Genomic DNA, 23,820 nt, shown 5'->3' with positions numbered 1-23,820 from the left:
CGAAACATTACCCTTGCTTCGTTTCTAGGTGTTCCGTCATCGCTACAGACTTCTCAATATCGTCATCGAGAAACGACGGCACCCCGAACAGCGCATCCATATCTTCAAGTGATCGCCCTTTCGTCTCCGGGACGAAGAAATACACGAAGGGAATTGACAAAGTCAACATTGCACCGAAAATGAAGTACGTCCCAAAGCCGATTGATGTAATCATATAAGGAACGCTTCGGGCAATAACGAAATTCATGAGCCAGTGCGTAGCCGCACATATCGCGACGCACATGCTGCGAATACGAAGCCTATGGTATTTTGTTAGCGAGGTAACGAGTATAGGATAGGATGTTACTCCCATATTTATACGTACGGAAATATCTCGGAACAGTAGATCCACGGTATGCCAGCCCATGAGAAGCAGAAAGCTATGGCAAAGACATATATCATGGTCGCAGCAGCATAGCCTCCAGCGCTGATATGAGCCGATGTTGCTGGAGGGCAGATCTTGATGTACGCTCCAATGAACCACATTGCAAATGCCTGTGTTATGTTAGCTGCACAAAAACGTTTTTAATGAGCATTTGCTACTTACTGCTACAACACTACCGCAAATCAATAGATTTACTCGACCGAACTTGTCAACGGCCCAATACATTGCAACACAAATTGCAACAAATCGAACAATTCCATATACCCCCGTCGAGACTAGGGTTGCCTTGGAGCCTTGCAATCCGATGGACGCAAAAATGCGTGGGGAGTAATACTTTTGGCGTTATTAGTATGCTTCATGTCGAAATACGTAATGGACTCAGAATGCTCCTACATTGATGGCGTTACTTCCTGCAAACTGCATGAACACGAATATGAGAATTCCGATCACAATTCGCCGTCTGTTTCCTGGAATTGCGAGTTCTTTGAATTCGGCCACTAAGCCTTTGCCTGATACAGCTGCTCTCTCCTGCTCGATTTGCTCCATTATTCTGAACATTTCTTCATTGATATATTCATGGTTAATAGGAAGATTGCGAAGATTTGCAAGCTGGGTAACTGCAACCTCTCGTCCTTTCGATTTTGCGCTCCATCGAGGTGATTCCGGTAGAAAGAACATGCCAATAGTCAACATGACTCCTGGAACCAGTTGGATTGCAAACGGAATCTGCCATTGCGCCGATGTGGGCGCTACGTTCTTGCTAACTCCATAATTGATCCAGAAGCCGGTACATGTTCCTGCTTGTACTCCAATCTCATAGATTCCCACCAGCCTTCCTCTTATGCAAGGTGGAGACATTTCGGCAATATAAAGTGGCACCAACATACTTGCTGCTCCAACCCCCTATATATTGGATGCCCGTTAGCTCAACCAACATGGAAGAAAACGGTTAATTACCAAACCGCCCACCGCTCTCCCAGCATACATTACGGATACGCTACCACTGGATACGACTTGCATTATCGAACCAACGATGAATATCATTCCGGTCATTATCAGTGTTTTCCTTCGACCAAACCGATCGCCGAGTGGAGCTGCGGCCAATGATCCAAAGAAACATCCTGCTTGCAAGAGCGAGACGATGTTTGCCGAGAAGGAGTCTAGGTTCGATTGAGACGCGCCGATTAAGTCAAAATCCCTGTTGTTTCGAGCATGAGTAAAATTCGCTAGTAGAAACCACGAGACGGGACTATTCAGTCGTGGGAAATACAAACAACTGAGACGTACTTCTTGAATGGCTTCAATGTTATTGCAGTTCCAATAAAAGCAAGATCGTAACCAAATAGAATAGCACCCATCGAGGCAACTACCGCGAGAACATAAACCCGATAGTTGTATATCTCCTTTGGTACTGCGACTAAGAAGTCACTCTGAGTAATGGTTCCCTGCATGTTGGACCGGAGAGAATGGAGGCAGAGTTCTCAAGTGTAGCTAACAAAAGACGAGCAAGATTTTGCCAATGCTTTATTAAAATGCCCAGAAAGCTTGCGTGCTCCATAAGTCTTGGACAGGCATGGGATTGATATATGCAGTCAACGAGTTCTTGAATGAGTATTGTCTACCCCACGTTAAGCATTTCACAGCTTTGAATCTGGGGTATGTGATGCATTGGTCTGCCTTACAATTACGGTGGCGAGCTATAGCGGGACAAAATCAATCAGACGGAATGAAGTTCCCACGGATGAATGAAGCCCACTTACCAGCCCCGTCTGTCCAGGAACAAAGGTGCCGATCCGCTTCCCTTTATCACTCTGATCTAGCCGCGGCCGACATAATAATTGGTAATATGGAATCACATTCTCAACTTACACCGGGTTTCACATCTTCTTTCTGCGGGACATCGAAAGAAGTGATTTTTGATACGTCAATAGTTAAGTGGCACCACAGCTTTGCCTGATCTCCATGATACTCATGAATCGCAAAGAAGTGGGCTGTGAGATGAACTTCTAAGGCGTCAATTGTGGAGGACGAAGTGTAAGATGCAGCATGCAAATAACTCGGTACAACCACAGTATTCGATATGCTGGATCATTTGAAGCACAAGGCTTATTATAAAATTCATTTCTATAATAAAGACTTTGACTTCACTTACTCTACCCTCCCAAGCTCCCGCGATTAATTCAGCCTCCTTAGTACACATACCGCCATCCTCTCTCATTGCCCGAATGCTCCGACCAGCCTTCTGCTTCGTCTAGTTGTTTGTTCAATTTGACAGCACGCCACTTGATAGCCCAACACAGGAGGACTGTTGACAAGCAACCAAATAGAATCAACCCACCGCCAAGTCTGTAGAATGGCTCTTGAGAGGTCGGGAAAAAATACGGGCTGTACCAGTGACTGACTTGACTAACACAATTGGCTATAGCAATCAATGCCGCTTTCTTGCTTCTTGGAGAGGGAACGAGATTGGTTTCCCAGGAAAGCTGGAGATTGAGACCCGAATAGGTTCCGCTGATGAGCAAGGTTACTCCTAGGTATCGCGCTCCCACATTTTCAACCGAAATCATGATTGCTGTACCAATAGCACTTGCGACAATGGGGATAATGATATGATATGTTGATTCGCCAAACCGACCCGATGTGTAGGCGACAAGACAAGCTGTGATATAGGCGATTGCATAAGGTGGTGCTTGGACCAGGTAAGTGGTCATTTTATCGAATCCAAAGGTTTTGACAATCTGCGAGACGTTAGTGATAGATCTTTGACATCTTTCAGCGAACAAAGTTCTGACATACCGACGGAAAGAAGTCTTTGAAACTTTGAGCGTTGACCAGTGAGAAGTGGATACCGCAGAAAAGCCACGTGAAGGGATCTCTGACGGCATCTTTCACTCCATCCCAGGTACCGCCAACTGCCTCGTCTTTTCCGCCATTGGAAAGCAGTATCCGGTATTGTGCCATTTCACTCTCTTCCTGATTAAGCCACTTGGTATTGGTTGGCCAATTGGGAAGTGTATAAAATGCAACAATAGCCACTAGAATAGAGGCCCCGCCCTCGATTATGAAGAACCATTGCCACGAAGCGAGTCCTGCAAGTCCGCCCATGTGCTCGAGAATACCAGCGGCGAGGAAACCCGATATGATGTTTGAGATGGTGTTTCCAGCGTGCCATACCGCCATGCGCATCGGGTTCTCCTCTCGTGTATACCACGAGGAAGTCACTGTCACAGTCAGCATTGTAAGCCTTGACCAGAGAGAGTGTAACTTACAGAGAGTGATACCAGGAAAGAAAGGGGCTTCAGTTAACCCGATCATGAATCGACAAACGACGAAACCAGCTCCCCTAATTCATTGTCAGTCAATGAATCTCGCAAAGCTATAATTGGCACTTACGAAGTCATTGCAGGCATACAGATAGTGCATGCGCTCCAAGCAAGCATCATAGTAGGAAGCACTACACTTGGTTTGGCTTTGGCTAGCCAAAGATTGCCCGGCAGTTGTCCCAGAAGGTATCCGACATAAAATGCTGATATGCCTGCACTCCATACTGTATCAGACATATGAAGATCTTCTTGAAGTCCGGCAAGTCTTGCGTTTGAAACGTTGATTCGGTCCAAGTACCTGGAAGTTGTTAGAGCAATTGTATCAAATCAAAGGAGTGGCGAAGATAGTACTTACGACATCAGAAACATGATGGTGATGGTTGGCATCATTCGCCAGTCCATCTTCCTCAAGACTCGCTTGTTCAATGCTGTCATCTGAGTCGCACTCAAGTCGCGCAACGTATCGAAGCGTCCTTGGATTTCTAAGGGAGAGACGGCATAGTTGTTGATCGAATCCACCTTGATCTCTTCATGTTCCTCGAATTCGACTTTATGTTCTCCGGTAGTGATGGGAGCTTTTTCAGTAGTCATTTTCGCAGCTGTGCTGAATGTGATAGTGTTTTGATATCTAATCTCGATTTCTTTGCAATTTACTGAATTCTTTGAAAATGCGAATTGCAGATGGAGACTGATTTCTCAATCCATCATGGAGGAGTGTGGTATATTTATGATTTCCATTCTCGTGTATAGCGGGATGAAAACCGTCAACTGAGAGTTCCCAACGAATAGAATACCAAGAGTACCAAGAAGCCAAGAAGATTTTGACAGGATCTGGAGCTCCGGAATCGTGGGGTTCTGGGGATGTGGGGTTACAGCGATTATGGAGTCTAACGCCACTTAACAGACCTCATTTTGAGAGTATTCTATTCACATTATTTGGTATTTGCTTGTATAGAAATCTCGAACGATCTCACGAGAACCAATCCTGCTAATACACTGTATCGCAGTCCGAAGAACTTTTGAGAGACCTCCGACCTCTATCTACATCGAAGGCCTGCGAATTTCTCAGTCATCTTCATCGGGCAAACTTTGGAGCGTACATATGTGAAAACAAGGATGTAGACTAACGCTTGTGCCGTAATTTTGGAAGGACTCCTGATTTGCCCATTGATTTAGGTTTCTAACGTAAATTGCCGTTTCCGGATACGCCAACGGTAATTCTATTCCGTCTCGCTTATGAAACTAAAGGGGCAAACCCATCACTCTTCCCGCGGGATCTCAAAGGCTCTTCCGTCTTCACTCCCGTGCACCATCTTGCGATTTGCAATCCATATATTGTTATCTCACATCATGGCGGCTTTATTTTCCGTGCCGCAAGATACGGGACTTCAGAACGGAATTTGGATTTCATGGAGTTTTTCTATTTAGCGAAAAACTGGGCCGCCAATATTGAAGCAGAATGGAGATATTTATAAAAGTATTCTTTTGAGTTTGACTCCTGTGTTTGCTACGAGGCAGTCTACTTCCATGTCATCTCCTCGTCATTCAGAGTAATGTTCACTCAGACTCGAGTTCTATCACAAGTTCTCAACTCCGTTAAAATCCCCATTCCAAATTACACCTCACCACCTTTTATTCCACTTCTGTACACTATGGCAGTTCCAAGCGTCTCTCGGACCCGTCACAGAGTCAGACATCAACTCCCAGCCGTAATGATGCGATCCGGTACTTCCAAAGGCCTTTTCTTACACCGAAAAGACCTCCCTCGGGATCAAGAAGAGTGGGCGAAAGTGCTCTTATCTGTGATGGGGTCTCGGTATGGTGACAAGAAACAGATAGATGGGATAGGAGGAGCGACATCCACGACTTCAAAAGTAGCAGTGGTGTCGAAATCTGAAAGAGAAGATGCGGATGTAGATTACACGTTTGCCCAGGTAGCTGTAGGACAGGAAAAAGTCGACTTCTCAGGAAACTGTGGAAACATGGCTTCAGGTGTGGGACCATTTGCGTTAGACGAGGGATTAGTGAAGGTTTTACCTGGACAGACTGAAGTAAGTGAGTTATCGAGCAGCAAAGTCTGTCAAGATAGCGCTAATTACTTCCAGGTTGACATCCGTATATACAACACTAATACACGTAAACTTCTTATAGAGAATGTACAAGTAGATGATGAAGGCCACTTCTGGGAATTCGGAGATTGCCATATCGGTGGTGTCAAAGCCGCTGGTAGCGAGATCAAAGTCCAGTTTGTCAAGCCGGCAGGAAGCATGACTGGTGAGCTGTTTCCTACGGGGGAGCGAAGCGAAACATTAGCGATTGGCAATGTTCCTCCACTAGAGAATATGTGTGTGCAAGTTACTTTGATCGACGCAGCGAATCCGTTCGTGTTCGTCGACTCGAGAAGTTTGCCTCTGAGCTACCATACTGAGGGACCTGCAGCATCGAGTTCATTAGCATTGGTCGAGGCGATAAGATGTGCGGGTGCAGTCAAAATGGGCCTTGCTACTGATCCCATATCCGCTGGACTAATTGGAGGAACACCGAAGATTGCAGTTGTGTCTGCACCTCCATTTGATCTCACAGGAGCAGGTCCCGATATAAAAGTGCAGTCATTTAGTATGGGCAAGCCGCATCCAACGCTTCAGCTTACTGGAGCGGTGTGTCTGGCTTCAGCTATCTCTACACCAGGAACGATACCTCATCAGCTATCAAAACTTGATACTGTTCTAACCCCAGCTACGACCCCGCCATACGAGCAGGAGCTCCATGAGTCTTTCTTTTCACCAGAGGAGAGTTTGTTCGAGGACAAAAAAGTCAAGATTCAGCATGCTAGTGGCAACATTGATGCCGTAGTTCGGAAAGATATCTTAGGTGCGAATGTGGAAAGTGTTTCGCTTTCACGGACTGCCCGCAGGATATTTTCTGGCAATGTGCTATTCGATATTTAGCTATATAGAACCAATTGAATTCAGACAATCTTGCTCATATCGACTTGTGAATATAATTGCTGCCGCTTGTAAGCCAATTCACGTCTTTCTCTTTCCGAAAGCCAGAATTCAAAGTGACATAACGCCACCCGCATGTAAGAGGTAAATTGATTTTGAGCAATAGATATTCTTTTTCATTTCGCTGTCGGCCCTTAGCCATCGATTTATCGCTGACGCTAGTAATATACAAGACTCATAATAGGTATCCACCCTTTCTATTTACCATGCCAATTCCATCTTTTTGTTTCAAAATTGACAATACAAACGACGTATCTAGGAGTAATTAACACCTTGTATGGTTGTTCTGCATACAGGACAACTGCAGTCATGTCCGAGGGAAACGCGATGAGCCATCCAAGCACTAAAGCACTCCAAACACATTGTGTGACCGCAGGGTATGAGCCTAATCTTCAATTCGTAATCTTCGAGGCAGACAGGACATTGCTCTTCGGGTGGTACTTCCTGTTCCTGGGATCTCAGATCTGACCAACAGTCTAACATTTCAGCATCTTGTTGCGTAGCGCAAGTAGCGTCAGTTGGATCTTGAGAAAGTGAAGGCTTCTCTAAGTTGATCGTGAATTTGGTCGATTGAGGTTCTTTGTTATGGTCCCCTAGATCGTTTGATCCCACGCAAGACTGTGCGTGATGTTCTGAGCTGCGCTCTCGACAACAAATTTCTCTTGGTGGTGTCCCGGATTCCGTCACACCAGCACTAGCAAACTTTCGCATCGTCTTTCTTTTCCGCGGCACATCCACAAAGCAAGGATATCGTTGCCCTCGTTTTAGGGGTGGTCTAGCTGGTTTCGAGCAATTCTCAAGCCTATTCCCCTTATCGTCTAGCAACTGGCAGTATTCATCGGAGGGGCAGGTTTCAGGCAACCAAATCGTTGGCTGAAGTTGATGTGCAGCATCATCAGACGTGGACTGAGTTTGGAACCGGGGGGGTTCGGTTGTCGAAGGGACATTGATGTTGTTCAGGCCGTTGACTATGGCAGGGAGATTAAAATCTCTGGTCTGATCGATCTCATCGGCGAAGATATAGCCTCGCTGTCGCTTGCGTTGGCACATCTTATCAGAGATTGGGTTGTTGGAACAAGTGCGTGCGTGTTTTGATAGTTGGTTATGAGATGTATGGGGAAATAATGCCACTGTGGCTTCAGGAGTATGTGATGAGCCACAGTATTTTAACGAATGACTTAACGAATGACAATGTTTGCGATGTATGATACAAAACAGATTAACGCTTGGCCAAATATGAGAGAAGAAGGTGGTTCAAAGAAAAGTTGGATAGGTGGAAGGCACTTGCCTCAAATTTCGTCAGAAGAATTCAGGCAATTTTTAGTGGAAGGAGCAGTCGTCGTGATTTGTGAAAGAGACCGACCACCGAATGTTGCATATCGTAACGATAAACAAATATGCAAACTCTTAAAATTTGTCTCTCAAGTTATACTAATGCCAAACTACTTCTTTTCGGATTTACCCTCCTCATCCTCCTTCTCCTTCTCCTCAACCTCTCTCTTGCGCTTCTTGATAGCCTCCGGAGGGCTGTCTTCAATCAAATCACTATCTCCACTCAGCCCACTCCATTTTGGTAATCCATCAGGGAAATCGTATAATCTCTTTCCATAAAACATATGACATCTAGAGGTTGTCAGAAAATTTTCATATGTAATAGTTATAGTATCCTAAAGCGTCACGTTTCGACGAGTTGTCTAAGAGAGACTTACGTAGGATCAAAGTTGTGCTTTTCCTTTTTGTCCTTAAACTTGATCAAACTAGGAAACAGCAAGATCATATTTCTCCCTTCATCCATAATGGGTGATCGACAATATGAACACGATACTTTGCAGGGCAATTTGTGCTTCGTAGTCTTTTCTCCAGGATCGTACCAGCCGAGATCATGGTGGCCGTGTGTGAAGTTGATATCTTCTTTATGGAAAATAGCTGCCCACTGAAAAGGTGCTCCTGAGAACTTGTTAGTTTCTCATTGCCTCAAGTGTAGCTTCGTGGTGCCTTGAACATCAGATACATACCATGTAAAGTTTGACATGTCGAACAATGGCAGAACTTAGCATCCAATGGCTTTTCCCTGCTCAACTGATACTGCACTCGTCCACAATGGCAACTTCCCTCGTACAGGGCTTTGAAATTCTTGTCGTTCTCGTGTACTTTGTAGGGAACCCTGAACTTCCATTCATTGTGTTCACCCTCCAAATCCTCTTTGTTTTGTGTGCTAGAATGGGCTTTCGCCTTTTCGTCTGAAGTTGGAGACATCTTTGGGATCGTGGGTTTAATGTACGAACGGTTGAAATTGAGTCTTGCTGTAGCTGGAACTTGGGATGATACTCTAAGGATAATCGAAGGTAGTCGACTTCGAGTCGTAAAAGCGATTCTATGAAACATGAGGAAAAGGTGAAGAGACAATTGTTATAAAAGCATAAAATTTCTCACAAGTCGTGCCGCAATTGGGATGATGCACTCTGAATCAAATCGTCACTGTGGGACAACCCTCCGGGACTTTCTCCCCGCGTGGGGAAAAGTCAATGAGCAACACCAAACCATACCTATTTAGGCAATTCAACTAGGAGTTTGATGCCCTGAGAGTCGCGTTCCTGCCGTTCATGTACCAGATGTACCTGAGTAGTGACGTTTACAATTCAACTGACATCACGCTAGTCACGCTCCGATCGTTCAGATACGCGAAAACACGTGATGCATTTTTATGGAGATGGACTGCCTGGCCTAGACCTCGAAGTTGTCTGGGTATTTGTAAAACGATAGTACACTCAGCTATTGTTTGTTCACAGTTTTGTCGAGCCCCAGTACAAGTCCTCCATCAGACCTGTTACGTTTTGTAATTTGTGGTAAGTTAGTAACTGGCGAATGCTAACATTGAGCATATTCCATTATGATATCCTCTAATCTTGGGTATCCTATACCAGTAATCTAGGGGATCGTTCTAACAAGTACAGCGCTTTCAGCGCTTGTCACACAAAGTTTCCAGCAGGAGGTTCCATCCCTCCAGCACCTACATCTCGAGGTGGCATGGCGTCTTTAAAGTAACCCGTCCTCTGTCTTGCGTCTTGCCTCCCCGAACGAAAACTTGTTGGTCCCTTTCAGGCATTCGAAAGTTGTGGCAAGGCAAATTGTGATTGACCAGGAGGTTCTTTGTTGACATGCATAGTTCTTCACTTGGAAGCACGTTTCATTGTGTCGCTGAATGTTTTTACTGCTCTAGTCAACAAGCTCTGCGCAGTATCAATGCGCTCTTTTAGATTTCTGAATCATTTTTTTACTTGTGACTTCGTCAAACCCCAGCACATTGGTTAAATAGATGAGCCTGCAAACAGTTAGTAAGACGTTAAATGCGAGTGTTTAGTGCACGGACTTGGAAGCATTTCCTCGCTCATCCTTCATTTCCAACCACTGACGTTGGCAATCATCCCACTTCATTGCCCTTTTCTTTGGAGATATTGTCTTTGTAATCAGATTAAATTGACCAGTCACTGGTCTGTGGTCAGAAACTCGAACCTCGTGACGACGATAGTCAATTTGCTGTATGCGATTCTGGCCCCTACAGAGAATTCGGTCACACCATGCAGGTGACCGCTTTTTCTCGCTGGTATCATAGTTATCAGTACCAACATCATACTTGTAGGTTGGTGCAAAAGTTATAGGACGTTCGTCGAAAGCGCGCAGCTTGAACCACGGATTCTTCCTCCTCGACGCGAGCAATTGATCTCGTTCAAGAAGCTTGGCGAGGTTGCTGGTCCTCACTGCGCTCACAACCGTGTCTCGCCCCATCGTATCGATACGATAATTCAGGTCACCATTGAGAATACATATCTCATGGTCCAGTATCATGCTCCCGTCGCCACCTCCAGTATAACTATCCTGTCGGATTTCTCGATCTCTCTCGACTGGTAAGATGTAACTTTCAAGAATTGAAGTTATGTCATTGTTGCGGTCTTTAGTTTGTGATTGACCTGCTGCTAAATGGCAGTTGATGAAACATAGAGATGTATCATCCAGAACAAATCTGACAATAAGAGCACCCTGACATGCATTAGAGACGCTCGTTATTCCACATGAAATTAAACTCACTTTGTTACCATGCAAGCCTCCCATGCCGCGCTTGACCTCGGCTCCGCAAACGCTACGGATGCGGTCTCTAAGGGGAGCCTTTACAAAGATACAGGTGAAAAGCCCGACAAGATGAGAAGTGTGAACAAGATGGTAAAGCTCGCTTCTTGGCATGTAGTCATCAATGCAGCGAGTGAGGAAATCGCGCCAATCCCGGTACTGATGGCTCATATGTTCCTGCTCTGTATGTGGATCTTTTTTCTTCGACTTGAAGAAGCTTTCTGCAGACAGCTTAGCATTTACACCTCATGATAATTATCACATCAAACCTACTAGCAGTTCTAGTCTTGTCTTCAAGATCTACCAGCTCCTGAAACCCAAATACGAGAATATCGGGCGAATCGCTGCCCTGAAGAAGATTGCGGAAAAAAGTCGAGTCTTGATCAGAATGTTGAAGATGGAAAGGCGTAGAGGCTCCTGCATTCCAAGTCATAACCAAGGCTTTGAGGTGATTAAATTCACAGTAGCTGGCTTCCTGAGCCTGCATTTGAGACTCTGAGAGCAAATCAGCATATACATGCAGATGTACTGACGTTTGAACTTACCCATCCAGTCATCTTGTAACAATCCATCCCAAATTCGCACCGTGTTGTCCTGGCCAAGTGAGACTACCTGAGCTCGGTCTAAGAAGAAGAAACTGCTGCTGTCGGCGATCAATTTGATAACAGGATCACTGTGAGCTTTCCATTCCTTCTTGATTTGCCACGGAGTTGTGGTTGTGTCGTAGATATACACCATACCAGTACTGAACCCAACCCAGAGTTTGTCTCCTTCCCCAGCAAGTGTTGTGATCTTATAGACACTCACATTTACGACACCCAAACAAGCAAAGTCGTGACGTGAATATATGCTAACCTTTCCGTCAGTATGGCCAAAATACACTCTGTCAGGTTGTGAATGGATGGCAGCGCCAGATGTTATGTCTCCTGTATTCGGCTGATTCAGCGGCCTAGCAAGCACTTGAAATTGGACACACCCATCTACAGTTGGCATGAAGATCCGAATATCCTTGCCGGCTGCATGCCAATACTCGTCTTCGACAACCATCGAGAACGTATGACCCTTGGGGACCCTATAGCTCTGAACTGGGTTGCTCAGCTGTGGAATTCCGGTACTGTCTGGTCCCCATACATGCAATGTCCCGCCATCATCCAAAGTCCACATCTCGTTACGATGACGAAATATTTTGATCACCTCACGGCGTGTATGGGCGCTCGCCTTGGAGGAAACCACGCTTTGAGTTCTCACGTCCACCTCCATTAGCTCCCCAACGTTATTTCCGAGCCAAAGTCGTGTACCCTCGTCCTTCACATCGACTGTTGGCTTGAAAGATACAGAAACAATTTTCAAGCCTTCCGTGTGTGCCAGACTACAGACAATCTCCCCATCCAGTATGCTCCAAACTCTAGTCAAATGCCCAGATGTACAAACAAACTCACCACAGACGTCAATCAAACGAGTGTCATATTTTGTAGATATTTCATGGGCACCTTGCTTGAAATGAGGTGGCCGTCTGTTGGAGTTGGTTGAGTCTGGATACTCTATGATGCTTGGCGGTGTCTGACTGCTGTGTAATGTAGAAGAAGGAACAATATCCAGAGATTGACGCGGTTCAAATTTCGTCACAGGCGGAGTTCGAAACTCCGCGGGCGTTCTGTCAGAAGTCCGATCGACAGTCATAGACCGACCGTGGGACCTGGGAGGTGTTTGCAACTGCTGCGAAGTAGGGGTAGAAAATACTCGTTTTGGGGGAGTGGCAAATGTCTTGAGGTCATCTGAGGGCGTGGTAGACATTGCTGGTCGAGATCGATCGATAGAAGGCCGTGGTGGAGGTGGCATCATAGAGCTTGGGGGAGGTAAATGTCGAGGGCTTGACGTTTCAGCGATTATGGTAGGCCGGTTTGGTAGTGCTGGCCGCTGTTCCCCAGTGACCTGCGGTGAAATCAACCCTCGTCCAATTCCATTCGACTCTTGATCTTTCCTTTTGTTAACAACAGCATGATGAACTGGAGGTGGGTCAAACGCCTTTTGGGTCGATTGAAGGGTGGCACTCTCGGTCATGGTTCTACGAGGTCTTGCTAGTTGTAAATCGTGTTCGGGGCTGCTGTTGCCACTTGGAGGAGTTGTAAATGGCGAACTTCGTTCTTTCTTATATGGCGATACGGGAGCCAACGCGGCTAATTCTGGCTTCAATCCAAGCGATATAGGCTTGGCCCCAATTTTTGGTTTTTCGGCTCTATTGACAGGAGGTGGTAAAGGTTTGAACACAGATTCGCGACGCACTTCACCAGATCTTCGCGGTGGAGGCGGAGACGGAGGCCTAGACGCGGACAACGAAGGTGACCTGCCAGCCTCGAGAGGTGTGTTGGGTCGACTAGGAATGCGGAAATGTCTAGGAGAAGTACCTCCTGGACTTGGGGAGAAAGAAGCATCGGTAGATAAGTATGTGGATGCGCCTGCCAAGCTCAAATTCGGAGCTCTATTCTTTGGAGGTGATTGTGGTGATTGGACAGTAACAGCAGGAGGCGCTGGAGCCGTAGATGTCGTTCGAACGCTGAGAGCTCTTGTAGGGGATGGAGAGGGGTTGTTGGATGCAATTCGAAAGGGTCTAAGTCCTAAATCCTTGGGGTCTATTTGTCTACCTCGTAACCCGTGTGCCTCTTCTGCGAATGGCTTCGAAATCTCTTGCCTAGCAGCAAGACCTTTTGCACTCTCCCCCAGTCCGACAGATGATAAATGGCTTGGTTTCGGAGAGACAGCGCGAGGGGTAGAGCTGTTGGCAGCGGGCTTCGTTGTTGTCATTTGTTCAAAGTGAGAGCGTAAGGACGAGACTGGTTTCTGCGATATAATTTAGCTTTATATAAAGTATCATGTTTTCTCTGGCGACCTACAATCGAACTGCCATCGAGGCTCTCCTGCGATTCTTCCATGGCGAACTCAGGCCACAGCGAAATTTCAGGTTGAGGGATTTCGTGCCCATCTGGAATATAAACGCAGAACCATAGAAATGTGGTCGGTTGGAAATAGATACCAAAACGCTGTCCTAAAGTGACGTGTATTTACTCGTATATGGGCACATGAGGGGGCGGAGCCTCAAGGTTGTAGAGGGGTGAGAGTGAGAATATGCCGGATGTTTGAGATGAATATGTTTGTACGGTCGGGAGCCACGCAGGCTCTCTTTCTTATTGATGTGCCAGTGTGTCGAGAAGATTGATATTCTTGCGGTGTCATTGTTCGAGATAAGTGTATGGGTGTAGCTCTGCGTACATGTGGCAGATGCACATCTTGCTGGTGAGTGTTGAATTGGGGGTTGTTTAGGTGTCACGTCTCGGCGGCCATTCAAGGGTTATTTTTGGTTTGGTGGGCAGGGATGAGGCCCACTGCCGTCGGGCCATGCGGCCGCTACGGCGAACTCGACTAGAATTCGGGAGCTTGGAGCTGTCAAGCTTGCTTCTTGTCATCGAAAATCAACGCTCTTCAACAAATTACCTTCTCACCACGAGCATCCACAGGAAGTTACTCGGTCGACCTTCAGAGATCATTGCTCAATCAGTCATAGTTTCGCAATGAATACGGTTTGCTAGCCCCCAGTCGCCATCGTTTTCTGAGCTAACCCCTCCTAGGTCAAATCATTCTGGTAAGGAATGGCATTTCAATATGAGGAATCCGGTATTAATGCTGCTGCTATAGGGTAGGATGGGGAGCGCTCTGTGTTGGTATGTAATTTGTCAATTACAACATAGACTCAATTGCTGATAGCTTCTAGCCGGTGGCGGCGCATACTACTTCGCAAAGAAATCCATCAACGAAGACCGAGCAGCACGATTCGATGCCGACCGACGCCGGAGGCAGAGACAGGCGGATCTTGAGTACTCCAGTCAACAAGCAGCCAAAATAAACCCAGCGTCCGAATCAGCACCAAGATCTGATCATTCTGGATCGCCAAGTCAAGAGGCAACTCTTGATCCGGCACCTACGAGACACGCCCCGGAGAGTGAAGGCCAGCGAGTACGAGAGAAGAGCAAATACGAAGCATCAGAACCTTTTAGAGCGAGGAAGGGTGATAGGTTTAGTTGAGGGCCAGTAGTTGAAAAACGGTTGTGTTCGGATCGTCAATTATTGGTGACGGAATCATGAGTGGAACATCCTTTAGTTTGATACAGACGGAATTATATTGCATGTACATTGATGAATATCCCCCCTTCTGGCGTTTGGATTGTTTTCATTAGCTTAGCCTGCTACACTTCAGTAAGGAATTGAAGGATCACTGGTGACACTCGTGATACAATTTGGCCGTTTGCTAAGTGCTAAGTGCTTTTTACTAAGTGTCGTACGATGTCGTACGATACCTTGTGGATCAGAATAAGTGCAGAACATGTACCCCTGGAATTTCACTACGTGCTTTTGCCATTGATCACTGACTGCGCAATAGACCCTGATTCTGTATTGAAGCTCAATAATCGTATTTGCTATTCAAGCTATTCAACCTGATGCACAAGAGATACGTACATGAGGTACTTAGCACAAGTAATAGGTTCAATTGCGGGGTGCAGGGGAGAAAGATCACATGATGGTGACCGCCGAGGCTGCAAATAAGGTTACCCATTCCCCAAGCTCGAGCTCTGTCGCGTCCTCCGCATCTACCATCTGCAATTCTCACTGCCTTCATAAATGCTCTTCTCCCATTCCGGAGCGAGGCAGCAAAGATATCATGGCATCGCATCAGGTCGCGATTGCTAAAGCTTCATTTTCCGCGGGACTTTTACGACCGGATCCCACCTCACTGTCAAGAGATGACATTGCTCACTTCCACACCCTACTGAACTCGGTAGTCGTACAATGCACATCTCAAAATGTCCAGGTTTGATCAAACACTCTTAAGGAAATACCGACGCGATGACTAAATGATCCATGAGAATAGAATTGCAAGTACTGGATACTGGAAAATGTTCAATCCCCAGCAAGGTTCACGGCCTTGGGGAAATACATGGTAGCTCTGGCCAACTCTTTCGACAAGGCCAGTCACAAAAATGGAACATCACAACGAGAACCTTCTGCGAAAAGAAAACGCCTCCATCTATTGTATCTGATCAATGATCTACTCTACCATGCGAATTTTCGAACACGCGACGCTTCAATTTGCACCAAAGTTCAACCCGCTCTGGTCAACCTATTCGCAAGTGTAGGATCCTTCAAGGACTGCCCCAAGCATCAAAAGAAGATAACGAATCTGCTCGACTTTTGGGAAGAGAACAACTTTTACTCGAAAGACTATGTTGCCAAACTCAGAGAAGCTGTAAAGAATGGGTCAGAAATTGGAGATCTCACGAAAGATGGAATTGATGCTTCAGCTGTCGATCAAGTATCTACAGCCAAGCTTGCAAAATCAACGCCCTTTGTTATGCCAGCTATGCATGGAGACCCCTCAACTCCATGGTACGATTTACCTGCGGGAAATCTGATGCCAGTCATCGAACCAAATTCAACCCGACCAATCAATCCGAAAATGATAAAGCCAATGCAATTTGTGGCTGGGCCAGCAAGTGAGGACTTGGTAAATGCAGTCAAATCTTTGTTGGATGATGTCAAAGTGATATATGGGGCGGAATTGGAAAATGATAATAAGGCGGATTGGGATATTGATGAACTTGGACAGCCCATTATACTGGACGAAATTACGGGGGAGATATTAGAAGGCGAAGGATATTATGGCTGGTCGAGAGGATTTTGCGAGAAAATGAAAAGACGAAAGAAAGGGCTTGATTTACCCCTTGCTCGTGAAAATCGGGATAGGAGTAGGAGTCGCAGTTCAACTCCAGGGAGAAAACGACGCTATAATGATTCCGCATCTTCGAGTCCCGAGCCACGCAGGCCTACACGACGACGTCGTTCTTATAGTTCCTCCCAATCACCATCACCAGTAGCACGGAATGGACATTCTCGGCCAGGATCGAGGAATCGTTCATACTCCAAATCCCCTCCCCGATCACTATCTCCCAGGAGGCCAGAATCATATCCATCAGAACCTCCACCACCTCGTGGACCACCCATGAATCAACCTCCCCCTCCACCTTTACCTTTTCAACCCGGCTTCAATCCCGCGTTTCCCCCACAGCACAACTACAACAACGGTCCTCCACCTCCTCCAAACTTTAACAACGGCCCTCCACCCCCACCGCCCAACTTTCCAGGTCAATGGCCTCCTCCTCCACCCCCAATGCATTTCAATCAACAAGCACCATGGCCCATCCCACCTCCACCGCCCGGCAACCCACCCCCTGGTATGACTTTCCAACAAGGAGGCTTTCCTCCAGGGAATTACCCACCTCCACAACAGAGTCCATATCCACAAAACGGTCCTCCAGGTAACTACCCACCTGTTCCCGGAAGCTTTCCTGGAAATCCAGCTGGTGGCTGGCAGGGGTATGGAAATCAACAAGGTGATGGAAGGGGTTGGAATGGGAATGGGAATCAAGGTAATGGGGGTTGGAATCAAAGAGGAGGAAATGGAAATAGAGGGGGTGGTTATCGTGGTGGGGGACGGGGTTGGTGATATCTAATGGTTCTGTAACGAGCATTTGCTATATTGCACTATGTACACTACATAACATCTTGAAATTTCATCATAACATCTCTCATACCTAAACCATTCACTCTCTCCACCCAAACCATTCTCCATACAACCCTCCCCTCCAAACCTCCCTCATTAACTTCTTCTCTCGCGCCCCAATCAACCACATACATGCAGACAGTACATACGCATGTATACATGACGTCCCCTCCCCTCCCCTCCCTGTCCCCCATAGTATCGGAAGTCTGGTTCGGGGTATCCGGCTGGTTACAGGGTTGGAGATGAAATGTGCTTGGGGAAATGCGACGCTGGGAAGGGGAAACGTGGGGGTGGGCGTGGGGATGAGCTGGGGGTTGGCGGGATACTGGATTGGGGAAGTCGGCTGGGGAGGGGAGCAGGAGGGGTGGATATGGGGTTGAAGGTTGAAGTTTCTGTGAAGTGGACTGTGTCTTGAAGCTTCATGTTGGTTGGAATTACTTTCTTACACCACGGAGCTCTCTTGAATGTGTAGTTTCAATATGAGTCCAGGTTTTGATAAATGGTAAGGTCAGTCTTGACCAGGTTCAAAATCTAGCATCATTAATTTCATTGACTTGTTCACATCCTAGACCTACCAAACCAACTCCTCCCTTGGAACCGTTGGGCCAGGGTACATGTTTCCTAATTCTCCATCCCCCTTTCTACCCACGCCGTTTTTACGCCCTCGCTGCCGACGTTCGAAGATTCGGCTTGCTCAACCTTGAATCTGCGTTGCGGTATTTAAATTGTACCGTTAAAACTTAAGACGGTATGGACGTGACGATAGAGTCTGGATTTGAGGCGTGAGAGTATGCAAGGTGAAGTTGAAAGTGTGGGGTGAAGGTTTGGTTGGAGATATGTGCGGTGTATGTAGGAGCGGGATGGAAGGGTAACGCGGGGTTGGTTGTTGGTGTGGGGTATGTAAGGGGTAAGTACTTGTAAGTGAGTTTGGGCGTTGTGGAGGGGGGTTCTGGATTTAGGGGGATGGTTGATGGATTGGGGGTGTGGAGAGTTTAGATTCTGATGATGGGGATTAATAGTGAGATGGGACTTTGAGAAATAGGAGGTGATTTTGTTTAGGTGATGAGTGATGGCTCTCATGAACGACGACACCCCAATTGAAAGGGTATAAGATTTAGTTGATCAAGATAAAAACCCACTATATCTATTCTAAGAAACCAAACTTATCGTGGCCTTGATTCTCGCGGCCATCGCGGCTCTCAGATCCGAGACTTCAGACCTGCGACGACACCGAGTTGAAACGAAAGAGGCATGTGGAAGTCCGAGATTTCCTATCCAGAAATCTTTTGATCTTATTCATGCCATCCGCCGATTCTCAGGTAAGACTCGGGTCTAGGTAGCACGGAATTGTATGAATGAGCGCGGGATGGAATTCTGATCTTGCTGACATTTCGGCATCTCATATGACCTTTCCCGTCTCCAACTGGGTTTAGATACCAGTCTCAGCTTGTTGGATAATGGGAAATACGAGCTACTGCTTACTCTGCGGTGGAGATGCTGACAGGATATGGCGTCTGCCTGATGTGACTTACTTCCTGTGTGTCTACCTCCGTACCTCCAGGTAGCTTGATCCGGTAGAATGGACTTTGGGTCGTACTTGGACTATGTCATCAAGACTTCTGGCGGTAGACCACATAGCGAAACTGAATCTAAAGACTGAGTTCGTCAATCGTTGATCATTGCTTGTTTCTTTTCTGAGCTCATTTGCGGTGAGCAAAAGGCGAAATTTAGGGGAGGAGAGTTCATGATCTAGATAGATGATCAAGAGACGCTGAAATCCGAGAAAGTTTACTCAACTCTGCCACCGGGAGTAAGATACCAACCTCACCCAACATCAGTACTCCCCATTTCAATTAAAGTACAACGGTCAGAAAATCAGAGCGATCACACGTGCTCCGGCCCCAGGGGAAAATCTGTTGGTGGCTTAACGGCTCGTTCCCCACGTTCCAAACGGAGACTCGGTGAGGATATATTGGTCAATATGTATATATGCATTTCGAAAGTGTGACCATGCTGTTCGTTGGCGCATCTGCAGACGTTGGAATTGGGGAGTTTACGAAGTCGCAAATGGATGTTGAATTTAAGCAGAGGCACAGCACAGCCAGCACCGCACAGGCGAAAACAACCGCTCGTCGTGCAAGCTCGAAGTAAGAGAGCTTCGGTCGCCAGATGGCTCGTGTTCATAACCTTATCGTGTGTCTTTCTCCAAGAACCAAGGGGACGGGAGACTGAGTCGAGCACGGGTCGTCTGTTGGATGAGGAGTTGCGATCAAATGTCGGTTATGTATTTGCGGCGGAATACTCGAGTATTGATCCTTCGAAGAATGCAAGGGAGGTCCATCGTGAGTTTACAACATCAATTGCCATGTGCTGATGATGTATTTTGTGTAGCAACAGGATCGAGTATCTAGGCGACAAGTTACAAACATCCTACCTCCGTCCCCGTCTCACCAACAATGCAATGCACCCACGCCTATCTGGACGTCATCCGGTAACCTGACGGAATCTCACGATCTTCCAGATTATACGTTAAGCGCAATAACAGAAGCAGCAGAAGGCGGTTGTAACACATGATCGTTCTGTCTCTCCTCTCCACGATAACATCATCCTGCATTATCTGGAGTCTCATCTCAACCCCGACCCCTTGCGGTCCCGTTGATTGCACCCTGAATCAGCATCGAGAGAGTATTGAATTCGCCGTCTTGCCTCGTTTACCCCTCCTCTATGCCTCGCCCCCCACTTCCACACTTTACCAGTTGGACGCCGACGCCGACAGAGAGGACAACAGAGCGTGAGAGCGGCATATCCAAAAGTGCAAAGTGTATCGTTGCATCGCATCACGGTATCCCACTCCCCCCGCTGGATCTCCTTTCCGCTTCCACTCTGCCATTGACACTTTGCCAGCGAGCACCACGCCCGACGCTGGGCTGGATGGCGCTGAAGTGAGTGCTCGTGCCAAGATATGTTTCCATCCCAAATGGCGAGTTTACGCCGGTGATGAGATGCGTCCGTCGCGTCCCCCACTGCAGCTGGAGATCCGAGCTTGCCAGTGGTGGTAATTCTCCATTATTCTAGGCCCCTTTTGTAGCTGGACCCTGGATGACGATTGTCTGGCCGAGAGAGGTGGAGAGGAGGTGGAGAGGAGAGAGCAAAGTGGCGAGTGGCGAGCTGTCACTTTCTCACGATAGTGGCATAAACACCATCAACCAACCTGGAACGAGGAAGGTCACAGTTGGGGAGCGGGTTCTCCCGCTGTTAGCGATGCCAGCCAGCCCATTCCAGGTTCCTCCTCTTCGTCTCCTTTATCGGGCTCTGCTCCACACACATGAACCCAAATATTTTTTCTTTGATCGCAACTTTTCCCCTTCTCCCGCGCTTCTTTCTTTCTGAATGCCTTCACTCTCTTCCCAACGCCCGCGCACTCACCACCCTCATCGCGCCCAACTTAACCGGTGCCCGTCATTCTCGCGCCCCTGTCTGCTGTACCTGAACGACGTCTGGCCGTGCTCCCCGCAGACCCTGTTGTCGTCGACCCCGCCATCAGAAGCAAGTCCACGTCTCCCCGCGACCAGCATCCGTCAAATCAATCCTCGAAACACCTTTGCATCCACCCCGTGAAGCGATGAATGCGTCTTCCGCCTAGAAGAGCTTTCAAACCCCCACACAATACATCCGGATAGCCTACCATTATTGCACTAGAAGCTGTCGAGCACCTGCGTAGACTGAGCTAGCGACGAGCCACACCACAGCTCTATTGACATCGACCAGCCCTCAATTCGCGCCAACAATACAGCTCTCATCCCAAAGGTGCTTCAACCTGCGTGAACGTGGCGTCGCTCCATCATCTTAATTCGCTCCTGTTGCTCAAACTCTGGAGGACAATCCCCATCTTATGCACCACGCACAGCATCCGGCTAGACACATTTCTGGGAAACCCTTGAGACCTGGAACGGTCGTACACCTCGTTCGTTTCCATCATCGTACTCACAGGAGAAAGAATAAAAAGCCGTGGCAACCCTTCCATCTGACAACCCACGCTCTGCGCCAGCAATCCGGATTTTGACACAAGCGGACCGTTTCCAACGTTAATGATAAGCTGAGTTGAGACAAGTCGGCTCTTTTGGTCACTTGCGTGGGGATCTCGTCGACCTACCAAGAGACAGCTTAGGAATTTATCTTAGAGCGGTGGATCAGCTGAACAAACATCACACCTCCAACTCTTATCCTCTGCCCTTCTTCTCACTCGATCCGCTCTATCTCGCCCTCCTCCGATCATTCGCTTGTCAAATCTTGCTTCCAGCTCGCAAGCTATTCCCTCTCATCCAACCATCGTCATCAAAATCTCACCAACACCTCTACATCAATCCCATCCTCCCCCACCTACATCCAGCTATCGATGGTAATTGCGTGTGTCACCACCGAAAGCACCGGTTCGTGAGGCACCACACGCCTACGACAGTATTACGACACAACTATTTTCCCAACATCCCGCCCTAAACACACCCTATCAAGATCCGTATCATCTTCTCGGTCGATTGGATTGTGGCTGTTACAGATCGGGTGGCTGCAAGGCACTACTTTGAAGAAGGCCAGGCTGCATGAGAACCCTGGTCGATTTAGTGGCCATCCCAACCAATACTTTGTTATAGAAGCATCATGAATGCTCAAATCTCTTTCATAGTAAGTCAATTCATTTTATCATGTCGTATACATTGAGATCTTGTCTTAGGTCAATGTATTGACTGCAAGTTTCCGCTTTGCTTCAGTCATTTGAGCAAACAATGGTTTGGGACTCACTTGACGAATTTCGTCACATTGATATCTGCTATATATTTGCGATCTATCATGGCCATAGCACCTAATTCCAAGTATTTTGTTTCGCGAAACTCTCGTTCCCGTTCGTCCCATAGATCTGTGGCACACAGATCTATGTTCTCAAGCATACTCGTCAAGCCTATCACCTATGCAGGTACTAATGGTGACCAGGAAGGACAATTCAGCCTTATCCATATTCCATTACCGTTATATTCCGCGCTTCTTCAGCCAATCCTCCGGGTTCTGTTACCACATGGCGGACCAACTGGAAGCGAGGAGCCAGAAGGACTTCTGGAAGGACTCTCTCTTGACAACAAGCATGGTTTTCTGAACATCTCTGTGACCCCGATCGAATGCAGCATTGTGTGTCATACATCATGGGCGACAAACGTGTTCGAGCCGGTGATCAAGAAACTTCCGAAAGAGTCGCAGGCACGGGTTAATATCTCAAAAGATACATACATTGTCTTTTCCGTTTCCTCTGCTGGTATGGAGGCTGGGCAACGAGTGATAGATCTTACCGCACCCCTCGCCATGGCCGGTATTCCAATATTTTTCATCACCACATATTATACCGACTTCATTCTCGTTCCATCAAAAGATCGACAAACTGTCGGGACAGCACTGTTAGATCGAGGTTTCGAATTTTCGGAGAATGATTCTGCATATGTTGCACCCACGACTGTAAGCCATGTTCGGAATTCATCAAATTATTCAGACAAACCTCCACCCAATACGCCGCCACCAACAAATGTCGCCGAACTCCAAGCTCGAACTTTCAACCACCTTAGAAAACGGAACGTTATCCCATTTGTCGAGCCGAATCTTACTCTCATCCAATGTTCAGGTCGGGAAATCCTGCCTCCGTCACCACAGTACGGAGCATCACATCTCAACAATACTCCTTCTTCATGGCTCGACAGTATGGATCCCAAACTTTATATTGGTCTCGTCTCGGCATTAGCTCAACAACCTAAATTTCTCTCCGTCACACTCGCACAAGACGACGCTCCAAGTTTACTAGTCGACAAGAATCTACTCTGGCTGTTCGGAAGTAGCATCGTTGGGGACACAGATTGCGATCTCGTACCTATATTCCTCGATCTAGGCGGTTTACCTGAGGGAAGCACTGGGATCGTCTGCGGCGTGGCTGGCAAGCTGGTCGATGAGATGAGGAGAGACGATGTGTTGAATGGAAATGGCACGAATCAACAGAATGGCAATGTGGAACAAGGAGAGGGAGAGTTGAGCTATCTTAGTACTGCTCGTGCTGGTGCGGTTGTTTTGAGTGCTGAAGGCAGTGTCAGAGCGCTTGACGTGCTTGCTCCTCTTCTGGTGAAGACTGAATAAGTCTTCGTCGTGGCATAGAGCTAGCAAATGCTCTATTGAGCATATGCGAACATATCGCTTGGTGTTTTGCATCTGGGTTACGACCAGAATACTGAAATTATCATCTGATTGGCGTTCGGTGGGCTTGTTCTTCCATTTTGTCCACTGGCCTGTTGGCGTTGTTCGTCA

The 23,820-nt window shown here is 47.2% G+C and overlaps 9 protein-coding genes across 9 annotated transcripts; 4 read left to right on the top strand and 5 right to left on the bottom strand.

The window, feature by feature from the left end:
* Positions 1–7: 7 nt before the first annotated feature.
* GLAREA_06875 (MFS general substrate transporter) lies at positions 8–1,875 on the bottom strand (the record flags this gene model as incomplete). Its single annotated transcript, XM_008080823.1, has 6 exons — positions 8–299; positions 365–534; positions 587–757; positions 818–1,327; positions 1,382–1,622; positions 1,712–1,875. The coding sequence occupies 6 exons, from the start codon at positions 1,873–1,875 to the stop codon at positions 8–10; spliced, it is 1,548 nt and encodes a 515-aa protein (XP_008079014.1).
* A 738-nt stretch (positions 1,876–2,613) lies between these two features.
* Positions 2,614–4,338, bottom strand: GLAREA_06874 (MFS general substrate transporter; the record flags this gene model as incomplete). Its single annotated transcript, XM_008080822.1, has 5 exons — positions 2,614–3,162; positions 3,221–3,645; positions 3,694–3,767; positions 3,818–4,045; positions 4,103–4,338. The coding sequence occupies 5 exons, from the start codon at positions 4,336–4,338 to the stop codon at positions 2,614–2,616; spliced, it is 1,512 nt and encodes a 503-aa protein (XP_008079013.1).
* A 1,061-nt stretch (positions 4,339–5,399) lies between these two features.
* GLAREA_06873 (uncharacterized protein) lies at positions 5,400–6,695 on the top strand (the record flags this gene model as incomplete). The annotated part of the gene is made up of 2 exons (XM_008080821.1): positions 5,400–5,798; positions 5,853–6,695. 2 exons carry the CDS (start codon positions 5,400–5,402, stop codon positions 6,693–6,695), a joined length of 1,242 nt encoding a protein of 413 aa, XP_008079012.1.
* Positions 6,696–7,007: 312 nt separating this feature from the next.
* GLAREA_06872 (RING/U-box) lies at positions 7,008–7,802 on the bottom strand (the record flags this gene model as incomplete). The annotated part of the gene is made up of 1 exon (XM_008080820.1): positions 7,008–7,802. The coding sequence occupies one exon, from the start codon at positions 7,800–7,802 to the stop codon at positions 7,008–7,010; it is 795 nt and encodes a 264-aa protein (XP_008079011.1).
* Positions 7,803–8,194: 392 nt separating this feature from the next.
* On the bottom strand, positions 8,195–9,008 carry GLAREA_06871 (Mss4-like protein; the record flags this gene model as incomplete). Its single annotated transcript, XM_008080819.1, has 3 exons — positions 8,195–8,375; positions 8,462–8,699; positions 8,768–9,008. 3 exons carry the CDS (start codon positions 9,006–9,008, stop codon positions 8,195–8,197), a joined length of 660 nt encoding a protein of 219 aa, XP_008079010.1.
* A 984-nt stretch (positions 9,009–9,992) lies between these two features.
* On the bottom strand, positions 9,993–13,807 carry GLAREA_06870 (DNase I-like protein; the record flags this gene model as incomplete). The annotated part of the gene is made up of 6 exons (XM_008080818.1): positions 9,993–10,074; positions 10,123–10,790; positions 10,839–11,098; positions 11,151–11,372; positions 11,423–13,715; positions 13,769–13,807. 6 exons carry the CDS (start codon positions 13,805–13,807, stop codon positions 9,993–9,995), a joined length of 3,564 nt encoding a protein of 1,187 aa, XP_008079009.1.
* A 636-nt stretch (positions 13,808–14,443) lies between these two features.
* GLAREA_06869 (uncharacterized protein) lies at positions 14,444–14,954 on the top strand (the record flags this gene model as incomplete). Its single annotated transcript, XM_008080817.1, has 4 exons — positions 14,444–14,452; positions 14,501–14,514; positions 14,568–14,593; positions 14,644–14,954. 4 exons carry the CDS (start codon positions 14,444–14,446, stop codon positions 14,952–14,954), a joined length of 360 nt encoding a protein of 119 aa, XP_008079008.1.
* Positions 14,955–15,588: 634 nt separating this feature from the next.
* On the top strand, positions 15,589–17,430 carry GLAREA_06868 (uncharacterized protein; the record flags this gene model as incomplete). Its single annotated transcript, XM_008080816.1, has 2 exons — positions 15,589–15,738; positions 15,799–17,430. 2 exons carry the CDS (start codon positions 15,589–15,591, stop codon positions 17,428–17,430), a joined length of 1,782 nt encoding a protein of 593 aa, XP_008079007.1.
* Positions 17,431–22,332: 4,902 nt separating this feature from the next.
* GLAREA_06867 (ACT-like protein) lies at positions 22,333–23,652 on the top strand (the record flags this gene model as incomplete). The annotated part of the gene is made up of 1 exon (XM_008080815.1): positions 22,333–23,652. One exon carries the CDS (start codon positions 22,333–22,335, stop codon positions 23,650–23,652), a length of 1,320 nt encoding a protein of 439 aa, XP_008079006.1.
* Positions 23,653–23,820: the final 168 nt, after the last annotated feature.

This window comes from Glarea lozoyensis (assembly GCF_000409485.1).
Source record: "Glarea lozoyensis ATCC 20868 chromosome Unknown GLAREA14, whole genome shotgun sequence".
Classification (NCBI taxonomy): domain Eukaryota; kingdom Fungi; phylum Ascomycota; class Leotiomycetes; order Helotiales; family Helotiaceae; genus Glarea; species Glarea lozoyensis.
The sequence above is the reverse complement of the archived record's forward strand: the minus strand, read 5'-3'. Positions and strand labels throughout refer to the sequence as shown.